An 18,639-nucleotide genomic window follows, 5' to 3' on the forward strand; every position below is an offset into this window, starting at 1 on the left:
AGCAATAAGCAAATATATTACATTTGTTACAGTATTTATTAATCTTTGTTAATATTAGTTAATACAAATACAGTTGTTCCTTGTTTGTTCGTGTTAGTTCACATGCATTAACTAATGTTAACAAATACAACCTTTGATTTTAATAATGTATTAGTAAATGTTTAAATTAATATTAACTAAGATTAATAAATGCTGAAGAAGTATTTAGTTTATATTAACTACGGTAGTTAACTAATGAACCTTATTGTAAAGTATTACCAAAGAGATTAATACTTCTTTTCAGCAAGGATTCATAAAATTGATCAAAAGTGACAGTAAAGACATTTATAATGTTACAAAAGATTTCAATTTCAAATATATGTTCTTTTGAAATTATCAAAGAATCCTGAACAAAAAATGTATAATGGTTTCCACAAAAATATAAATTTTCAAAATTGATAATAATGTTTCTTGAGCAGCAAATCAGCATATTAGAATGATTTCTGAAAGATCATGTGACACTGAAAACCGGAGTAATGATGCTGAAATGATTCAGCTTTGCATCATATTTTCAAATATAAATGTAATAATATTTCAGAGTATTATAGTTTTGACTGTTTTTGATTGAATAAAAGACTCCTTGGTGAGGAGACTTTTTCCATAAAAAAAATATAAATATAAACGTATACATATATGTATGTTTATAAGTTTGTATATCTTGTTCTAATTAATCATGTGTCTTATTCTCAGCATTTTCATAAGCAGCCCTTCGCAGTGGACACTCGACGTGCTCATAAGAGTTCCCCGAGAGACACAGATGTGAAGGTGTGTGAAGCACTAGTGACAGCCCCGCGGCGTACGGTCGGGCAAGTGTGCATCAGAACATCGGCGCGCTCTCGTAAGGACACACACCACCTCTTTATCTTCTATCATGTGGCTGTTGGACTGCAGGCAAAAGAGCAAACCCGGCTGGCATCTGTTGGAGACTGGTACACTGTCAGCTGGGAAATCAATCACGCATGATTCTTATGGCCTTATCATAGGCTTCTTTCTTTCTTCCTTTCTATCTTTCTTTCTTTAACTGGCTCTCATTGTGTGGGTTTGTCTTTTATTCGTCATATTTATTTATTTATTGAGGCTCACTGTGGTGTGTAGATCTTTTAGAAACGGGGGGCGGTAAGCTTTCACAAGCTTTCGGCATCTTTCAGAATAACAAATGAAGTTCAACCTAAACCCATCATGCTTAAAATACTCGTGGACCCGCAAAGCACTGTAATACACATCTGTGTGTGGTTCTGTTCGGTTGCGTTTTGTGTCAGTAATGAGTAATGATGTTGAAAATGAATATATGTAAATGTTAAATGTCGTTCTTCGGATAGATGTTTCTTCTGGTGTCAAGCACACAAGCCATTTCCGATCCTGTCCAATAAACAAAGACATTATAATTTATGACAAAACAAATAGATGAGGTGTGAGATGCTGTATACGTTTTTAAATATTATTTATTAAGATTATGCTGTTTTACGGATCAACATATTTTGTATGGCCACAGCTGCTTGTGGTAAAATTGACGTGTGTGTGTGTGTGTGTAAACCGTACACTAATGTAGTAACTTCATGTTTGTAGTTTCATGTTTTAAATCCTGCTGTGCAGATTGAAGGGTCCGTGTCTCTGACGCCAGTGTCTTTATACTGGAGTCTTATATGGCAAGTGAGCAATATGAATGTAAAACTGATGAAACTACAGACATATGAAAGTGGATATGGCCACTAAAAACTCTAGGTCAGAGAATATACTCAATGGATGCTTGATGTTCAATAAAAAATGGTGGACACTTTGTTTTGTTTTTAAACACAAATATATATTGCATATGTTAAGACTTTTTTTTTTTTTAACTGCCCATTCCAAATTGTATAATCAATGTTTTAATTTTTACACTTAGTACTATGGTGTTAATGCTATCCGTTAGCATTCCCATTCATCTCATTGGCTTATGGGATACAGGTTTTTTTGAGCCAATTACATGAGCTGTAAATGTGATGATTTAAGCAACTATACCAAGCTGTGACAACATCAGTCACTGGCAAAATATCTACTCTAATAAAATTAAATATTTGGGGGAGAATTAATCAGAATACACAGCTACTTTTACAGCTACTTAAAATACCATGGTATTCATTGTATATGATACTTATTTCAAATACCATGGTATTACCATCATAGAAGAAACATGGCATTACCAAGGTTTCATGTTAAAAAATATGAAAATACCATGGTACTTTTGTACGGTACAGTATAATTTTTTTGAGGGATTTTGACATAAATAGTGGTGTTTAGGTCCTTTCAGGGGTGATACTTATAAAACTGTACATGGAGAAGAGAAAAATATTTTTGGATTAGCTGAATCCACACTAAGAGCCTAAATCTCTGCTGATTGGTCAAACTGTACATAATGCGTTTGCACAAACTCATTCCAAACAAACACCGACTGCTTTCTGCAAGTGATTGTGTTCTTTTACAAGTGCTTATTATGCTACTATTATGAAATGTTTTGCTGTAAATAAGACCTTTTCTCCTTTTTGTAATAAAACCAGAGAAATCATGTTTAATAAAGATCAAAGGGTTCATGAAATGTTTATTTATTGCTTTAATGTACATTATTTTGGAAAATCATCCAAGACAGCAAATCACCAATTACAAGAATCAATTTCTCAGTCATTATTAGTAAGAGGCAACACAGTAAACATTTATCCGTCATAGTGTTATAAGTGGTTAACATTAAGCATTAAATCCATAATTGTAAGCCCTTATTTTTTTATTTTAGAAATGCTGAAGCAGCCCGAGGAATACCTGTACTGCTAAAACAAGCCCTGGTTCTCAGAAGAAAAATATTAAAAGGATATTAAAGATCACAAAATTGTCACCATCTACCGGTACTCACACATGTAATTCCTTACAGAAAGCTGTCCTCAGAACATATAGTGCATAGTGATATGAATGATTTGTGGGGTAGCTTGACAGCACCTTATTATATGAAAAAGAGCTGCTTGAACGACACGAGGGTGAGTAAATGATGACAGAGTTTACATTTTTAGTTGAATTATTAGAGCCATATGCATTGTTTATTGCTAGAATTAACTACTGTAGTTAAAACACCCGTTAATCCTGCTTTAGACATAGTAGGCACTTGACAGGTCTCTATCCTCCCTCTCGTTCTCTCTCACAGCTCTAGGTTCCACCATCTGAAAGGAGATGGTTCACGGAGAACATTGGAACCGCAGTGAACTTCCCCCAGCAGTTTGTGGTATGGGGCAAAGTCATCAATGAAGGTACATTTGAGGCGTAGAGGCTCCATAAGAGAACACATCTCTGTCTCCAGAGCACACCGGCCCTTCACCTGGGGCCCGAAAGGTTTTGGGATGCCCAGCTGGTCCCCCAACACGATCATGTTCACCTGAGGGTAAATACAGGTAATGCATAAAAAAAAATATAGTAAATGTAAGAGACAATACAAAGTCTTGCCGAGGCCCAAACTTATAAACAGTAGTGTGTGTTTTGACCATTAACTCTTTAATTTTCCATTAACTCTTTCCCCACCATTGGCGGAAATTTCTGGGGGGCGCTATGACATCTTTTGAAAGAGTACTGAATCTCCGGATCAAAACACAGGCGAAAAAGAAGCAGAAACAAGCGATAGCATATGTAAGCAGATGCTTACAATTAAAATAACACGACCATCAACAGCATATAAATCAAATCTGCCTAATGTTACTGGATGAAATGTCGAGCTACAGGACTGTGCAAGCATTAGGGGACTCCATCTACTCCATCTATGTATTGATCATCGTTCTGAATCCGATCCGGACGTAGTCTTTGAAAAAATTAGTTAAATGTTTTGCTCAAAATTATGAAACTTACCCACATTCAAGTGTTGATACAAAAATAATGCAATTTTTGTTTTTGTTTAAAAGGCTCTGTTCTTTCTCTTGATATATTGCATGTTCAGATATTCAAACAACTAAATATTCTGGGGGCCATGACCATTTTGTGAAAATGATCAGAAACACTGGCGGTGGCTGGCAACTTAAAAAAAAAAACACTGACGGGGAAAGAGTTAAAAGAAAAAGCAAGTGGTCAAAATGTGAATGGACTTTCAATAAGTTCTTGATAATGTGCTGTACCATGTCGGGAAAGTAAGCCACGGCCCTGGGGTTCTTTTTCTCCTCTTCTATCAGTTTAAACAGGATGGGCAAATCGATGATGTCCTCTTCATCCAACCCCAGTTCTTTCTTCAGCACGTCCCTATTCCAGTCAATACAGTTCTGAGGGAAAGATTATATGCCTGATTACACTGTACGGTATCTGCCGCAATCTGGCTAAAATTTGGATACAAAATACATCTTAATGCCATGTGTAATTTGTTGCTCATTTCACTGACCTGTACATATCGGTTTTCAGCCTGTAGCTTTTTGTCACTCAGGATCGCATTGACAGTAATGGCCTCTGGCATTCCTGTTCAAGGAAACATGTTAGCTGGAATATTAACTTTGGTGCATAGTGAACAACTTTTTCTGAAATAGAAAATTAGTGAGCGTTTACCTGGAAACATTTCTGCTTTTCCTTGTCCTGTGTTTTGTAAGCTTTTGAAAACTTTATATCCGGCATCAGGGCTAGCCAGCAGCAACCGGAATTTCTGAACATTTAAAACATTACTAAGGTCTAACATTACATCGCATTGCTCTGAGTATTTTAAAAGCATTTCAGATGTAGCATACATTGTTGCATAGCATCCAGTGTCCAATAATTTTTTTTAAGCCAATTTAGTAAATAAAATAAAGTCTTTAATTATACATAAATTGGTTGAAACTAAGTTACATACTGCAAAAATAAGACCAGTACAAAAAAGTGGAGGAAAATTATTCAATTAAATAATTGTTTTTGAAAGAAGTCTCTTATGCTCAACAAAGCCGCTTTATTTGATCAAGTATAAACACTATTAGTGTGTCACTTTTGATCAATTTAATCCATCTTTGCTGAATAAAAGTATAAATTTCAATAAATCTTACAAGTCCCAAACTTTTGAATGGTAGTATATCACGGTTTCCACAAAGATAATAAGCTGCAAACAAATTCCTGAGGATATTAGAATGATTTCTGAAGGATCATGTGACAATGAAGACTGACGTAGTAATGCAGAAAATTCAACTTTGCCTCACAGGAATAAATTACATTTTAAAATGTATTACAACAGAAAACAAAATTATTTTTGATCAAATGAATGCAGCCTTGGTGAGCATAATAGATTTAATTAATTATTTTACTAAATACTTAATTATTCAGGTAGTGTATGTTAGTATGCCATTCTAGTTTACCTTTCGGTCAGGGGCTGGGACGAAGCTCATAAACTCGTCCACATGACCCACATACAGCCAATCAGAGAAGAGCGCTATTGGCTCTTGAACCTTCTGTGCCCACAGGAAATCCTGGACGACCTGGGTCATGTTGCGGCCACCTTTTGCACTTAAAATTATACAAATATTCTTAATGATTTCGAAGGGATTGGTAATAGTTTGATTAATAAATCAGCATATATATTGTTTGGAAGCCAAAAAAATAATGTCAATATTCCTTTTTAGTTGTGTTTCCTGTACACTGTAGGGTACAGTTGTGGTACTTACGTAGGGAACGCCACACCAATGATGATCCTGCCAAGTGGGTAACTTTTCCCGTTCACTGTGACTGGGGGACTGACCTCCAGGTTCCCAAAGGAGTCCAGACTGCTCACCTCCTCACTCAAAGCATGCCGTGTCACATATCCAAAGTCTGGCCCCTGTGACGCAATGTTTTAGTGATTCCAAACATCTTTCGATTAGTATGTGATCAAAACATGATGCTATCACGTCATCAAATTTTTTGAAAAAGTTGGGTTTGGAATGAAAATTTTCGATTTTGACTGAATTTTTCTGAGCAGTTCTTGGTGTCACTCACCAGAAGGGACTCGTAGGGGAAATCCTGAAGGCTTCCATCACGAGGAGAATCCAGTAAAACAGGAAACCAATGATGGGGAGAGTCAATGTAGCCAAACTCAAGCTCATCCTAGAGAGAGAGAGAGAGAGTGTGTGTGAGAGAGAGTCAGTTGGAATTACTCGATTCATATGACAAGTCACCTGACAGGTTTGTCAAGTTGTTTTTATATGCATCATCCTATGATCATCCAAAAACTGCATGCTTCGGCAGTTTGATAAAGTTATTTGCAATGTCATTTTTCTGATTCTTATTCTGTCAGATAAATAATGTGTATTATTAAATTGACATACATTTACATATACACTGTGTACCACATATACCAAATTATTATTTAATTATTAATTTATATTTAACAAAATTTAATTATTTATTAACAATATGTTTTTTCCCCCAATGATTCCACTGACCTGCATCCAGCGGTCACCTCGGTTCATGTACTCGTAACATATTTTCAGTTTGTAGCCATTCTTCTCCACCAGGTTCTTTATGCTCTTCAGGAACGAGTGGTTATCCTTTGTGCTGCCAAAAACATCAAATCATCAACAGTCCCCAAGGCTTACAAGATGAATACAGTGTATATATATATACACACACACTAATATTTACAGTCGTGCTCAGAATTGATGGCACCCCTGGTAAATATGATCAAAACTGGCAGTAAAAAATAAATCTGCATTGTTTATCCTTTTGATCTTTAATTAAAAAAATTGCTCAAAATCTAACCTTTCATTGAAGTAAAATAGTTGAAAGTGGGAGGTGGGGAAATCACATTATAATTTTTTTTTTTTTTTTTTTTTTTTTACTTCAATGAAAGGTTAGATTTTGGGCAATTTTTTGAATGAAAGATCAAAAGGATAAACAATGCAGATTTATTTTTTATAGCCAGTTTTGATCATATTTACCAGGGGTGCCATCAATTCTGAGCACGACTGTGTATATATATATATATGTATATATATTAATATATATATATGTAACTGCTATCAAATCGATTAATCATTTACATGTGTGTATATATATTATTGTACTTGTATATATTATGTGTGTGTGTGTGTATATTCAGTATACACACACAGACATATGTATAAAATATAAATTATTAATATATATATATATATATATATATACGTATAGTGTGTGTATAATTTGTTATATTGATCCGTGAAGGGTTAAAGCTTTGACTGAATTGCTCCCCTCTCACCTGCACACATAGACCTCCACGGGTTTGAGGGTGTTAGGGGTCATGATCCAGGGCGAAACATGAAATATGACTTCATCTGTAAAGATGGGCGTTTCAGGGAAATCCTTTAAGAAAACAAGCAGAATCGTATTTAATTAGCATTTAGAGGATATAAGATTTACATTACCCAATTAGATTTGATAGAAGACAACACTGCAAATGTTATTGCGGTAAGCAGATAAACAGTAAAGCACCAACAACAGAAGGTTTGATGTCCTACAGGTTGTATTGAGGATCAGACGGTGGTTTCTTTCACTAACCTTGCCACTGGGCTCTAGTAGACTAAGGTTGATGGTGATGAGCCCATCAAAGTCTTTATCAGGGAAGCGAAGACCTTCTACGTAGAACGTCAGTTCAGTTTTTCCTCCCAGATAGGGCACTTCCTGTGTCAGCATGTCTGTTCCCACCACCATGGGATAATCTTTCAGAAACAACTTCAGGAGTTTGTTCTCTGGAACAGGGAAGAGGAACCATTCAGTAAAGTTTTGATGTGCCTTTATAATGTATTTGGTTTTTGCTTCATTTATTTAATCAATTGTACATTATATTTATATAAACTGTTGACATCATTTTACATTTCCACCACCTTATGCATTGTGATGGAAAAATGTCTCCCAATGGGTTTCATGCATCATAAAATTTCACAATTTGCATGCGTGTAAAATTGTTACACATTTACAGAGGAATAGATCATCAACAATGTTTTTAATTGTTGTTATTTACATTTATTCACTTATTTTCTTGGTTGGGAGGGAGCATGAAGAATAATTGTCACGCATGAATGTGCACCTCTGAGTCCAGACCTTCAATTAATTTAAAGTCTTTGGGTTGTGCTGGAGAAGACTTTACAGAGTGCTGGACTCTTGCATAGTCATTACAAGATCTTGAGCAAAAATTAATCGGTTAAAAAAATGCTTAATCAGCCTTGATACCAATCCTCGAGATCCTTTTTTGCAGGTGTTTGTGTCTACACTTACTCCACACGTTGTCTTTTGGCACATTTGTCCGAGGTCTAAAGATTCTCACGCTCTCTGAAGTGGTCTTTGAGATGTACATGCTCAGTTTATAGCCTTCAGGAAGTTGAGATGGCCCGTTGGTGCGCAAAATCATCTTGGACATGTCCTGCAAATCTGCCATAAAAAATAAATAAAAAGATACATTAGATAAAATTCTCTCTTCCTTTCCACAGCATGGCATTTGAAGAGTAAAGTCCAATGGTAACTAAGCTAAAACTCAACATGCACAGAAAAATGCAACTACTGGTTGAAAATGTGCACCTAATTCGAATTTTCTATGGATATTGTTCAGATCATTTGAATTAAGTGAAATGATTAATAAAGAATGATTAAAATAATCATTTCCCTACAATATTTAAACATGGGTTTGGTACAGAGTCTATTTACACATAACAAATATCTGTGGCGAGACTTAAATCCCTCTCATATCTTAGACCAGACTCACCCGAAACTTTACGGATCTCATCCGTCTCACTGTCCACTTTCTTCTTGTATGAGGTCTCGGAGTCACAGTTGACCAGCAAAACTGCACCGTGGCCATTAGGACCCCATTTCCAGGATGCCTAGACCCAAAATCCAGTACTTTTACACATTATTCAAATAAAATCTTGAATATATTATCTACATTAGCACAATGCTGTTGTAACACAAAAGAAGATATTTTGAAAGTCAATGGCGTTCACGAAACATTGGACCCCATTGACTTCCATTGTATTTACAAAAGAAAACACTAAGACATTTCTCAAAAGGTTTCCCAGAAGAGAGAAAGTCACAGGTTTGGAACGACATTTCAGTGTTCATTTTTGTGTGAACTATCCCTTTAACATGCAAACAAATGTGGCTTTATCGTATCTCTAAGGCTTCTAATTCATCTAAATTAATCAACTAATTAATTTTATCTGACTTTCCAGCCCCATCTCAAAGCCAAGAAACAATGAGGCAAAACCAAATCTCCCAAATAATGATGATATAGAACAGATCGCACGACTACCAGCAAACAAAGCTCACCTTGTTCGGATTGTTTTTCTCAACAACGCCATCTCTGTCGGCATCTACGTCCAGAGATATCTCTGCAACAGAATAGAGACAATATGAGGCTTGCTCTTTCCTTCACAGTCCCACCAGCATCATCATGAGGCTGTTGATAGTTGCAGCACAGATCCTGATACTATTTATAAACATAGGCGTATGTCTTGCATAGTGAAACGTACCGACAGCTGTTAGATGCAGCACAGCGTCCTCAAGAGCCTCCGTTTTCTCCCCATAGTACTTCACAGACAACTGAAACACATCCGATTCTTAGAAACAAGCATGAGCTGGATCCTCATGACAATTATTGTGGTTTTCTTCAAAGTGATTCATTTCAGTACTGTAATGATTGCATTAAAAACTGCATTACATATATCCAGATTTCAAACGGCCAGTGCTAGACAGTGTTGTGAAAGTGACGCGGGATTGTGTCTACGCTTAACCCTCAGTTTCCTGCATAGACTATGGTGAACCACAGTATGTGCATCAGACCAGCTCTTTCCTGTCTGCAGTTGTCAGTTTCTTTCAGTTCTGTTTGTTTTCTAAAGGATCATTATCTGCTTTAGAGCCAAGGTTGGTCGTACATCGAAAACTATACCCAGATGGAATCTGCTCACACAGAAACCTTCCCGTCACATCCTCCTGTTAAATATTTGTGCTACTATGATAATGCTTTCAGATACTGTAGTGTATAGTTTTGGCTCAGTTTCAAACACTTATCATGTTTAAAGCTGCCGTCGGCAACTCTGGCAGATTGAGTGGACTTAGACAATATTTTGAATGTTTACAACTCTCATGCCCCTCCCCCACTACCAACGAGCACCCGCCCATCGTCAGTGCGTGTGTACCTGATTTTCTGTGAACGCGTCCGTCTTCAGCATCGATCAACACCATAGACTCGGAGGTAGGCTGCCCTGGCTAATCTATCCATAGATAGCAATAACCGAGGAATTGGAAGCTTGTTATTAGATTTTTTCTCTGCCATCACGCTTCGTACAATCTTCAGGCGAACTTCAGGCATGTCGTGTGCATGTGATATTGTAACGTCCGCGTCTGCGCGGAGAGGGGGATCTGTGATTTGTGCACGACCTGTGATTGACAGTCAGATCTCACTGTTTACACCCGATGATCCGGGAGCGGTGGATTTTTGCAAAACAAAATAACACGCTCCAGGTGGAGTTAGAAGCTCGGGTTTTTTTCTAAAACCACCTTATTTATGTTGTTCTGTCGGATTATAGTGTCAATTTCACTGAATTTGATCAAAAAAATGTTGCCGACGGCAGCTTTAAATCTGTTCTGCAGAATTTCTCAAAATCATCACAGAGAATTCCACAGATTCTTTCTGCATGTTCTGTGCTAGAGTTTTTAGAGCATAAAGTGATCAGATTTAGGTACCTTGCTGTCAAATGCAGTCTCACTGACTGTGTCTATGGTGATGAGGAGGACAGAGTTCGGGGTGAGGGGGTACAGAGAGGTGTTCCTGTCCTTGCTCGGGGGTGTGACCTTGTAATGCACGTTTGGGGAGCATTTTATTGAGAAGAACCTGGACTGTGGTGGGGCACACCTGTAAAGAGAAAAATTATGCATTTATCTATTTCATTGTAGGATATTATACAAAGGTCATTTCATGGTCTAAAAACCTCTTCAGATAATCTTGTGTTTTAAAGCAGCAGTTAGCGATTTCAGAGAATCAATGTTGAACACTGTTGATACATGAAATCAACCCAATCAAACACACACCTTTCTTCATTGCTCCGCCCACCCCCAAAATGGACGAACAGGCAATGCAAGATTGGATGTCTCTTTATCATAGCAGAAGCATAGCCAAATAAAGCGAAGATGACTAATGAACGTCAAGGAAGAACAAAAAAATTAGCATACAGTACACACGAGTATATAAAAGCAAGTGGTAGTTTTTAGTCGCCAACAGCACAAACTCAAAACCAACATTACTCATGTCTAAAGCAGAAACACAACCTCTGTTGTGTTAACTGACTCTGTCTTTCTTCAAATCTGCCTCTTGTTTACTCTCCTCCCCCATCATGAGTGGACACGCCCCCTACTGCTGATTGGCTACAAGTGTGTTGTGGTGCTTGGTCCAATTCACTTTCAACAGAGTTTCTCAGAAATCGCTTACTGCGCCTTTAAAGGTCCTTGCACACTGAGTCCGAAATTCGCTCAGGTTAAAAAATAAATACGACCTCATGTTATGTCAATCACGCTTACACACTGGCTTTCCGTCATAAAATAAGTTCGGAACGGGTTCCATATTCTGTGTTTTTTTGCATCCGTAACAAGCATTTGAATGGTGTTTTGACAATTCAGAGCCACCGAATGATGGATCCGAAAAAACGCATGCGAAAATTTCGGACTCAGTGTGCAAGGACCTTTAAGGTAAAAAAACTGGGATTGGATGGTATTGCATTTCAAGCCTAATTTTTGCACCATTTTAAACCTAATCATTTTTATATACACAATAGAGTGGTACAGGGATGACATATTTTTGTAGGCCAAAATTTTTGCACTTCCGGTTCCATCGTCCAGCGTGAGGTCTTATTCTATGAAATAAAATACATCAGTGTAATACACTGTGTTTTTTTAAAGCTTTTACTTGTCTTGTAAAAGGCGTTTGCTAACAAGTAATGGAACTGCAGAGGCATTCTGGGACAATAAACGTCATCAGCTGAACAGGTAAACTCATCTAGGTTACTTACTAGTGCACTTTCACAGCCTTTATAATAATAATTTATAGTGTTTATAATCGCGCTCTTTTTTTTAGGGAAAATCTTTTTACACAAACACTGAAAGACGGTGATGGTGACGGTTGAAGTCATGTGATCGTGGTGTAAGTTATGTTTATAGCCTACTTTAGCTTTTGACTTCTGCCGATTGTATTTAATGTTTCAAAATTCATTAAACTTGTGTTCTTTTGTCACAATGAACAAAACGTCTTATAATCATAAGCTTTTGTTAGTCATAGATCTTATTTTCTGCAATAATACAAAAGTCAATGGAAAATCCTACTGTTTTTTTTTTTTTGAAAAAGGTTGATGCGAACTCTGGGTTGGCCTACAAAGACATGTCATCCCAGCACCACACTATAGCTCAAATACTCGGGGTCAGTAATTTTTTTAAATAAAAAAAAATAAAGAAATTAATACTTTTATTCGTCAGGGACATATTGATCAGGAGTGACGATAAAGCTATTTTTTTCTTTTTTTTTTACAACCATATTCAATCTTGGTTAATAATAATGTTTCTTTAGAAACAAATCAGCATATTAAAATGATTTCTGAAGGATCATGTAACACTGAAAACTGTATAATGCTGCTGAAAATTAAGGAATTAAGGAATAAATTATATATTAAAGTATATTTAAATAGAAAACAGTTATTTTACATTTTTACTGTATTTATTTATTATCAAATAATTGCCAGCTTGGTTAGCATTGGTAACACTTTATTTTAGGGTCCAATTCTCGCAATTAACTAGTTGCTTATTAGCATGCATAGGATATACTAAATAGTTTTTAAATTATGTCCTCAGGTTATGAGTCAACTCTTTTACCATTGTATTTTCCAGTAATTAAAAAAAAAAAAGTCATGATATCATACTTTCAAGAAGTGAACATCTCAAGCAGACTTTTTTGGTAGAAATATCTGCATTCAATTCTCTAAAAACCAAATTGTAGTTTGAAAACATTGAGTACAAAGCACATATTAATGCCTTATTCTGCATGATAACTCTACATCCCTTAATCCTATTCCTGAACTTAACTACCTTAATAACTATTAATAATCAGTAAATTATGAGTTTATTGAGGCAAAAGTTGGTTAATAGTAGCCTGGGAAAACCCAGACCACTTCCGGCAAATTTAGATTTGCTCTGCAAGTGGGTCTGGCAAAGAGCCCATTGAAACCCATTTCCAATCCGCCGAAATCGCGGCACCAATCAGAAACGTTTTACACGATGACGACAGAGCAGAGACGGTGACGCAGATTTTGTACATTACAGACATGGATGCCGCCGTGGAACATCACAACATCACTCGTTCGAATCAGCTATCGCGTCTGTTTCAAGCGATTTAAAATAGTCATTTTCGTTAACACAAACAGAGAATTGCTGAGAGTCTCGAGATGTTTCTCCGTCGCTCTGCATACGTCATGTCATTCATCGCTCTGATTGGTTTTAGATCTTTCCGACGTCCGTTGGTGACGCCCCTGTGGAAATGAATTGTCTATGGAGCTTTGCCAGACCCTTACTCAGTTACAACTGAGAGGGTCTGGGTTTTCCCAGGCTAGGTTAATAGTGAATGTGTTCCCAGAACATGTTTAAAAAAACATTAAGAAAACACTGATACTGACCCTAAACCTTTGAATAGTAGTGTATGTTTGGGATATTATATGTTTTCAGAAACGTAACAGACATTTTGTTTGGCTATAAAATCCTTGTACTCAATGTTTTGAAAGTAAAATTTGGTTCTTATAGAATTGAATGCAGATATTTCTACGACAAAAAGTCTGCTTGAGAAGTTCACTTCTTGAAAGTATAATATCATTAGGACAGTTTTTTTTTTTGATTTACTGGAAAATCCGATGGTGAAAGGGTTGACTCATATCCTGAGGACATCATTTAAAAACTATTTAGTAATATGCTATTTTACGTAAAATCTAAAACCTAAAGAAAAGCTATTACCGGTAGTAGGTTTGGAAAGCAAAGACAATAGCTGACAGTGGCAGTTATAAACAGAAGTATTGAGACAGAGTTCAGTGATGAATTTAAATAATGTCGCAGCACAACGAGTGCATTCATCCGCCTTTGGAACTGAAAAGGAGAAATTCTTCAAATCACCAATCCCACCTAAATTATCAAGGCAAATGTCCATCTACACAGAACAAACAGATGGAAACTCTTCATAAACTTGACAAACAAACCAATATGTGCCAATATTACAACATTCAATTCTTTAGACACTCAGTTCATTCCAGAATGATGTTGCTAATGTATATTTTACAAACTTAAATTTAGAAACTTTTATGAATAGAACAATAGGATATTTTAACTGTACACTATGTTAGCTAAATGTATTTATATTTGTGTCTTCTGTCTGTGCTATATTTCAATTATTGGTCTATGTAAACATGCATAATTTGTGGCGACATTGTGTTTGAAACGACTGTTCTTATGTTTAAGTTCCCAGAGTCTATAATGATGTGCCTGTCAAAATAATAATAGTCATTTTGATATGAATCCTTTTATTTTCTATTCAAACTCCTTAACCATTTTCTTTTGATCTAAACAAAACTCAGAAGTCAGACCGTAGTCAGCTTTAACCCTTTGCTTGATTTTTCTCAAATCGTACTCATAAAGTAACATCATTTTAGATCTTTTAGTCAGTTAGACCCTTATCAAAAATATTGTTACAAATATATAAAAGAAATCAAAATAAACAACTAGCAGGAATTCACTTCTATAGCATGTAAACATAAGTATTGTATCATCATGTTGGGGACTGACAGCCCCAGGCACCAATCCCTTATACAGTATAAGTTATACTGCAGGAAACACGATGCAATGGAAGTCAATGGAGACTGCAGCTGACAGACCCAAACATTCAATATCCATTTGTGCTCCACGGAAGAAGGGTTTTGAAACTAAATGAATGCGAGTAAATGATGAAAGGTTTATCATTGTAGGGTGAACTGTCCCTTTAATTATGTCTTTCGAGCTGTTCAAATAGACTCAATAGAATTCCCTTGAGCTCAGTCGCGCTGTTTATGAACGCGTCTTTTGTTAGCCTACTGTCCCCTTAAAATAAAACAACGTTCTGATATCTATCCTATTCTATTCTAATATATTGTCTATTCGCATAATGCATGATAAATAAACTCTCTCACCTGTTTAAATTCACCATCAACTCCGTTCCGACCACGTATGTCGTCTTGGTCGCTTTCTCAGTTTCAATTGTAAGTGATCGGCGGGGCACCATGATTTTTGAAGATGCGTCTTTCTTTCAAAGTGAATTCAACAATTTACCTTTAACCCTTTTATATACTTGAGATGTTACCGTGTCAGAGAGCCTATTGGTTGAACAAAAGCAGGTGTATTTCTAGGAAACGGAGGACTTGAAACGCCTGGAAACGCCCACAACTCAGTGTGCAGCACAAATTAGTCACAGCTAGAGGGCGCTGTTAACACCAGCGCTACTGAACTGGACTAAACCCAATATTGCACCGTTTTGCCTCAGGACTCAGGAGGAGGATGCCAAACCCTTTGTCTTCAATTTGCAAACACATGGTGCAAATACTTTGAATTAACTATATTAATTAAGCAATTAATTGTGATTTGAATACCCCTTTCTTTCATGGTGTGGAGGCTGCACAAACTACCTTCAGACAAGCTATTATTTTCCACCCAAAATATAATTCAGATTATTTTGGTGAGTAAACGTCATTTTATTAGATTTAGAGTCATATAAATGATTTATATGCTATGGAGGAACCTCATTTAAATAGCATTTTTCTTTTTTGATTTTATCAATGAGTTAGGCTACATTTAATGCAACGATTAGTTAATCAAAAGTTGTTAATCACATGACACAATTGGGGTTTACAGGATAAGATTACTTCTAAAACAGCTTTCTTCATGAGAACATAACCACTTCCACTAGTAGGCGGCAATCATGCCCATTGTTAAAGTCTCTAAAAAAAAAAAATGCATTTAATGTTTAGAGTTCATTCACACCATAATTTTTAGATTTTGCATACTTATGTATGCCTATGTATAATAAAAACACAAAACAGTAATAATGGGTACTTTTTCCACTCTACAATAGGCTTGGCTACTGATACTGTTCCCCAATTCATGCACCAGCTGTGCAATTTGTTAAGAACACAATGTATAAAAACAATGGATTATTATATAACCTACCTGTCTAGGATCACCTTAACTTCCGTACCAACGACATGCACAATTTTTGTGGGTGAACTGATGTCCAGTCGACAGGTTCGCTGATACATGTTTGTCGTGTCTGACCACTTCTTTCTATTTCGCAGACTCTGAGGTAAACATGCCTGTGTTTGCTCCTGCGACACATCCATTGTTACAGACTAAACACGTCCACAGATCTCAAATAACACGTTTCCCATGATGGAGCAAGAGAGAAAAGACATGTACTTACATGTCAAGAAACTTGCTCAAAGCTATATTTTAAAGCATTATCCTAGAAAGAATTCCAAAGGAAATCCTACAAGACAGATGCAGTTAATGATTGACAAGCCCTAAAGAGTCAGTAGCTCAGTAAAAATTTAGAAATTCTTTATTCACTCGTAGAGATGTTGGCCAGATAAATCTGTAAGATTTTAAATGCTTTGATGCTGATTTATCTGCCAACATCAAACAGTATTATGCGTGTGAAATACTTGGTGTCTGTGTAATATTATGATATTCAATGCACCTCTCTCTAAATTAAAAAATCTGTGACCTATATGCTTAGGTTATTAGATACTTTATACCTCTGCTCTACTTTAACTTCCACTTCCTGTACTTTTTATTAACTGTTTTTATTTTTTAGAACATATCCTTCAATCCTCAAATGTCATCTATCTATCTATCTATCTATCTATCTATCTATCTATCTATCTATCTATCTATCTATCTATCTATCTATCTATCTATCTATCTATCTATCTATCTATCTATCTATCTATCTATCTATCTCTTGCAACATAAACATCCTAGCAGCATACTAAATCATGCTAGCAACATGCTAAAACATGTTATTAATTTATTAATGAGCTAATCACGCTAGAGACATGCTAGCCACGTACTAAAACATGCTACCGACTTGTTTAAACAGGTTAACAATGCATAGATCAAGTTAACAACGTTTTATTGACTTTGAATAAAATCTTCAAACTTTAAGCTTTTCAAAGTTATTTCAAATTTTCAGACAAGGCTTTGTCAAGTCAACATCAAAGTTTGTGATCAAACTTTACTCAGCTATTATTATTTAATTATTTAACAGTATTATTTACATTTAGTTTATTCTTTATGAAATTAATTATTTATATTTTGTAAAACTCTTTTATTATCTGCTTGCTCTACATGCATCAATAACCATGTCAAAAAATTTATGACTAACATGTCTGGGCAATTCTGGTATAGGGCAAGTGGATTACCTGCAGGCTTCATTCCTGCAAGCACGGTTAAACAAAAAATGTGTCCGTTTATGTCAAAGCAGTCAAATCTTTTTCTTTATAACTAATGGAACTCAATTTAAAACACGCTTTAGCTAAAATTACCATTTTTTATTTTAGTTTTTGTTTGATTATTTTTTAATTTCAATCAATAGTTGCTTTCCCTATGTGCATATATTGGCCTAAATGTAATAAATGTCTTACACAATACAATAGCTGCATGTATACTAGATAGATATAATATAAAGATAAACTAAACTGAAATAAATGTAGGCCTATATGGAAAATGGATCTTATAACTTTGTTATTATATCATTGGGCACAGTATACAGATGTCAACATGCAGACATGTTTAAAAATATCTCTTCTCACTATAGTGTCTAATTTATACTTTGAGTTACATCGAGAGTGTAGTCAGAGAAATGGCCCTTGGCACATACATATGAGTTAGATCATTTCATTGTTACACATCAATAAATACAATTTCATTGCTGTATTGATGATGTCGTGTTGACTGATGTTGCTGTGGGAATCACTCTTAGATAGCAACCGATCAAATTCATTATTAGTATTATTTTATTTCAGTAACACTTTTCAATATGGGTTTCATATGTTAACTTAAACTAACAATGACAAACACTTCTAAAATGTTTATTAATCTTAGTTCATGTTAATTTGAATAATTTCTAATACATTATTCAAATTAAAAGTTCATTGTTTAGATACATTAACAATGATTGAACAGTTGTATTTTTATTAACTAAAGTTAACAACGATTAATAAATAATTATTTTGAGAAAAACAAAACATTACATATTTTACATAGGCTACATTACATACATTTTTAAATCAGATTACCATTTTATAGGGTTTTTGAAAGATACAATTCTTTGTTATAAAAATGAACAGATTAATATATATCAAGTGAATTTAAAAATGATTTATATTTACATTCTTACAAGTGCAAAGTACATTTTAATCATTTTTATTATTTTTTTTTAAAGAGACGCCATCAAATTTAAAGGCTGTCATAATATGCGCTTTTAATGAGAAGATAACCACTAGAATAATTGTCTTAAAACTATTTTTTTTAGAAAGAATGTGGAAAAAAAATCAAAGTTTGATGGATTTGTCGACTGGCCAATGACCT

At 35.4% G+C, this 18,639-nt stretch overlaps 2 protein-coding genes across 10 annotated transcripts in view; one reads left to right on the forward strand and one right to left on the reverse strand.

The window, feature by feature from the left end:
- Positions 1-1,917, forward strand: part of rap1gapb (RAP1 GTPase activating protein b) — an 82,578-nt gene extending 80,661 nt beyond the window's left edge. For all 8 annotated transcript variants that reach the window (XM_079628237.1, XM_079628238.1, XM_079628231.1 and 5 more), the window contains one exon: positions 730-1,917. The gene's annotated coding sequence lies outside the window, so the exon portion shown is untranslated. The remainder of the gene's footprint in view (positions 1-729) is intronic.
- Positions 1,918-2,560: 643 nt separating this feature from the next.
- Positions 2,561-16,476, reverse strand: padi2 (peptidyl arginine deiminase, type II). 2 transcript variants are annotated; one of them, XM_079628241.1, is made up of 16 exons: positions 15,189-15,458; positions 10,687-10,855; positions 9,474-9,543; positions 9,271-9,332; positions 8,708-8,825; positions 8,224-8,376; positions 7,507-7,697; positions 7,208-7,311; positions 6,414-6,525; positions 5,968-6,075; positions 5,658-5,809; positions 5,352-5,499; positions 4,579-4,672; positions 4,418-4,491; positions 4,161-4,301; positions 2,561-3,433 (listed from the first exon to the last, which is right to left on the reverse strand). In XM_079628241.1, exons 1-16 carry the CDS (start codon positions 15,278-15,280, stop codon positions 3,200-3,202), a joined length of 2,022 nt encoding a protein of 673 aa, XP_079484367.1. In that variant the 5' UTR covers positions 15,281-15,458; the 3' UTR covers positions 2,561-3,199. The 2 variants fall into 2 exon arrangements, with proteins under 2 accessions (XP_079484367.1, XP_079484366.1); XM_079628240.1 differs by lacking the exon at positions 15,189-15,458 and adding an exon at positions 16,222-16,476 and having other exon boundaries at positions 2,570-3,433.
- Positions 16,477-18,639: the final 2,163 nt, after the last annotated feature.

Source organism: Phoxinus phoxinus (genome assembly GCF_949152265.1).
Source record: "Phoxinus phoxinus genome assembly, chromosome: 11".
Taxonomy (NCBI): domain Eukaryota; kingdom Metazoa; phylum Chordata; class Actinopteri; order Cypriniformes; family Leuciscidae; genus Phoxinus; species Phoxinus phoxinus.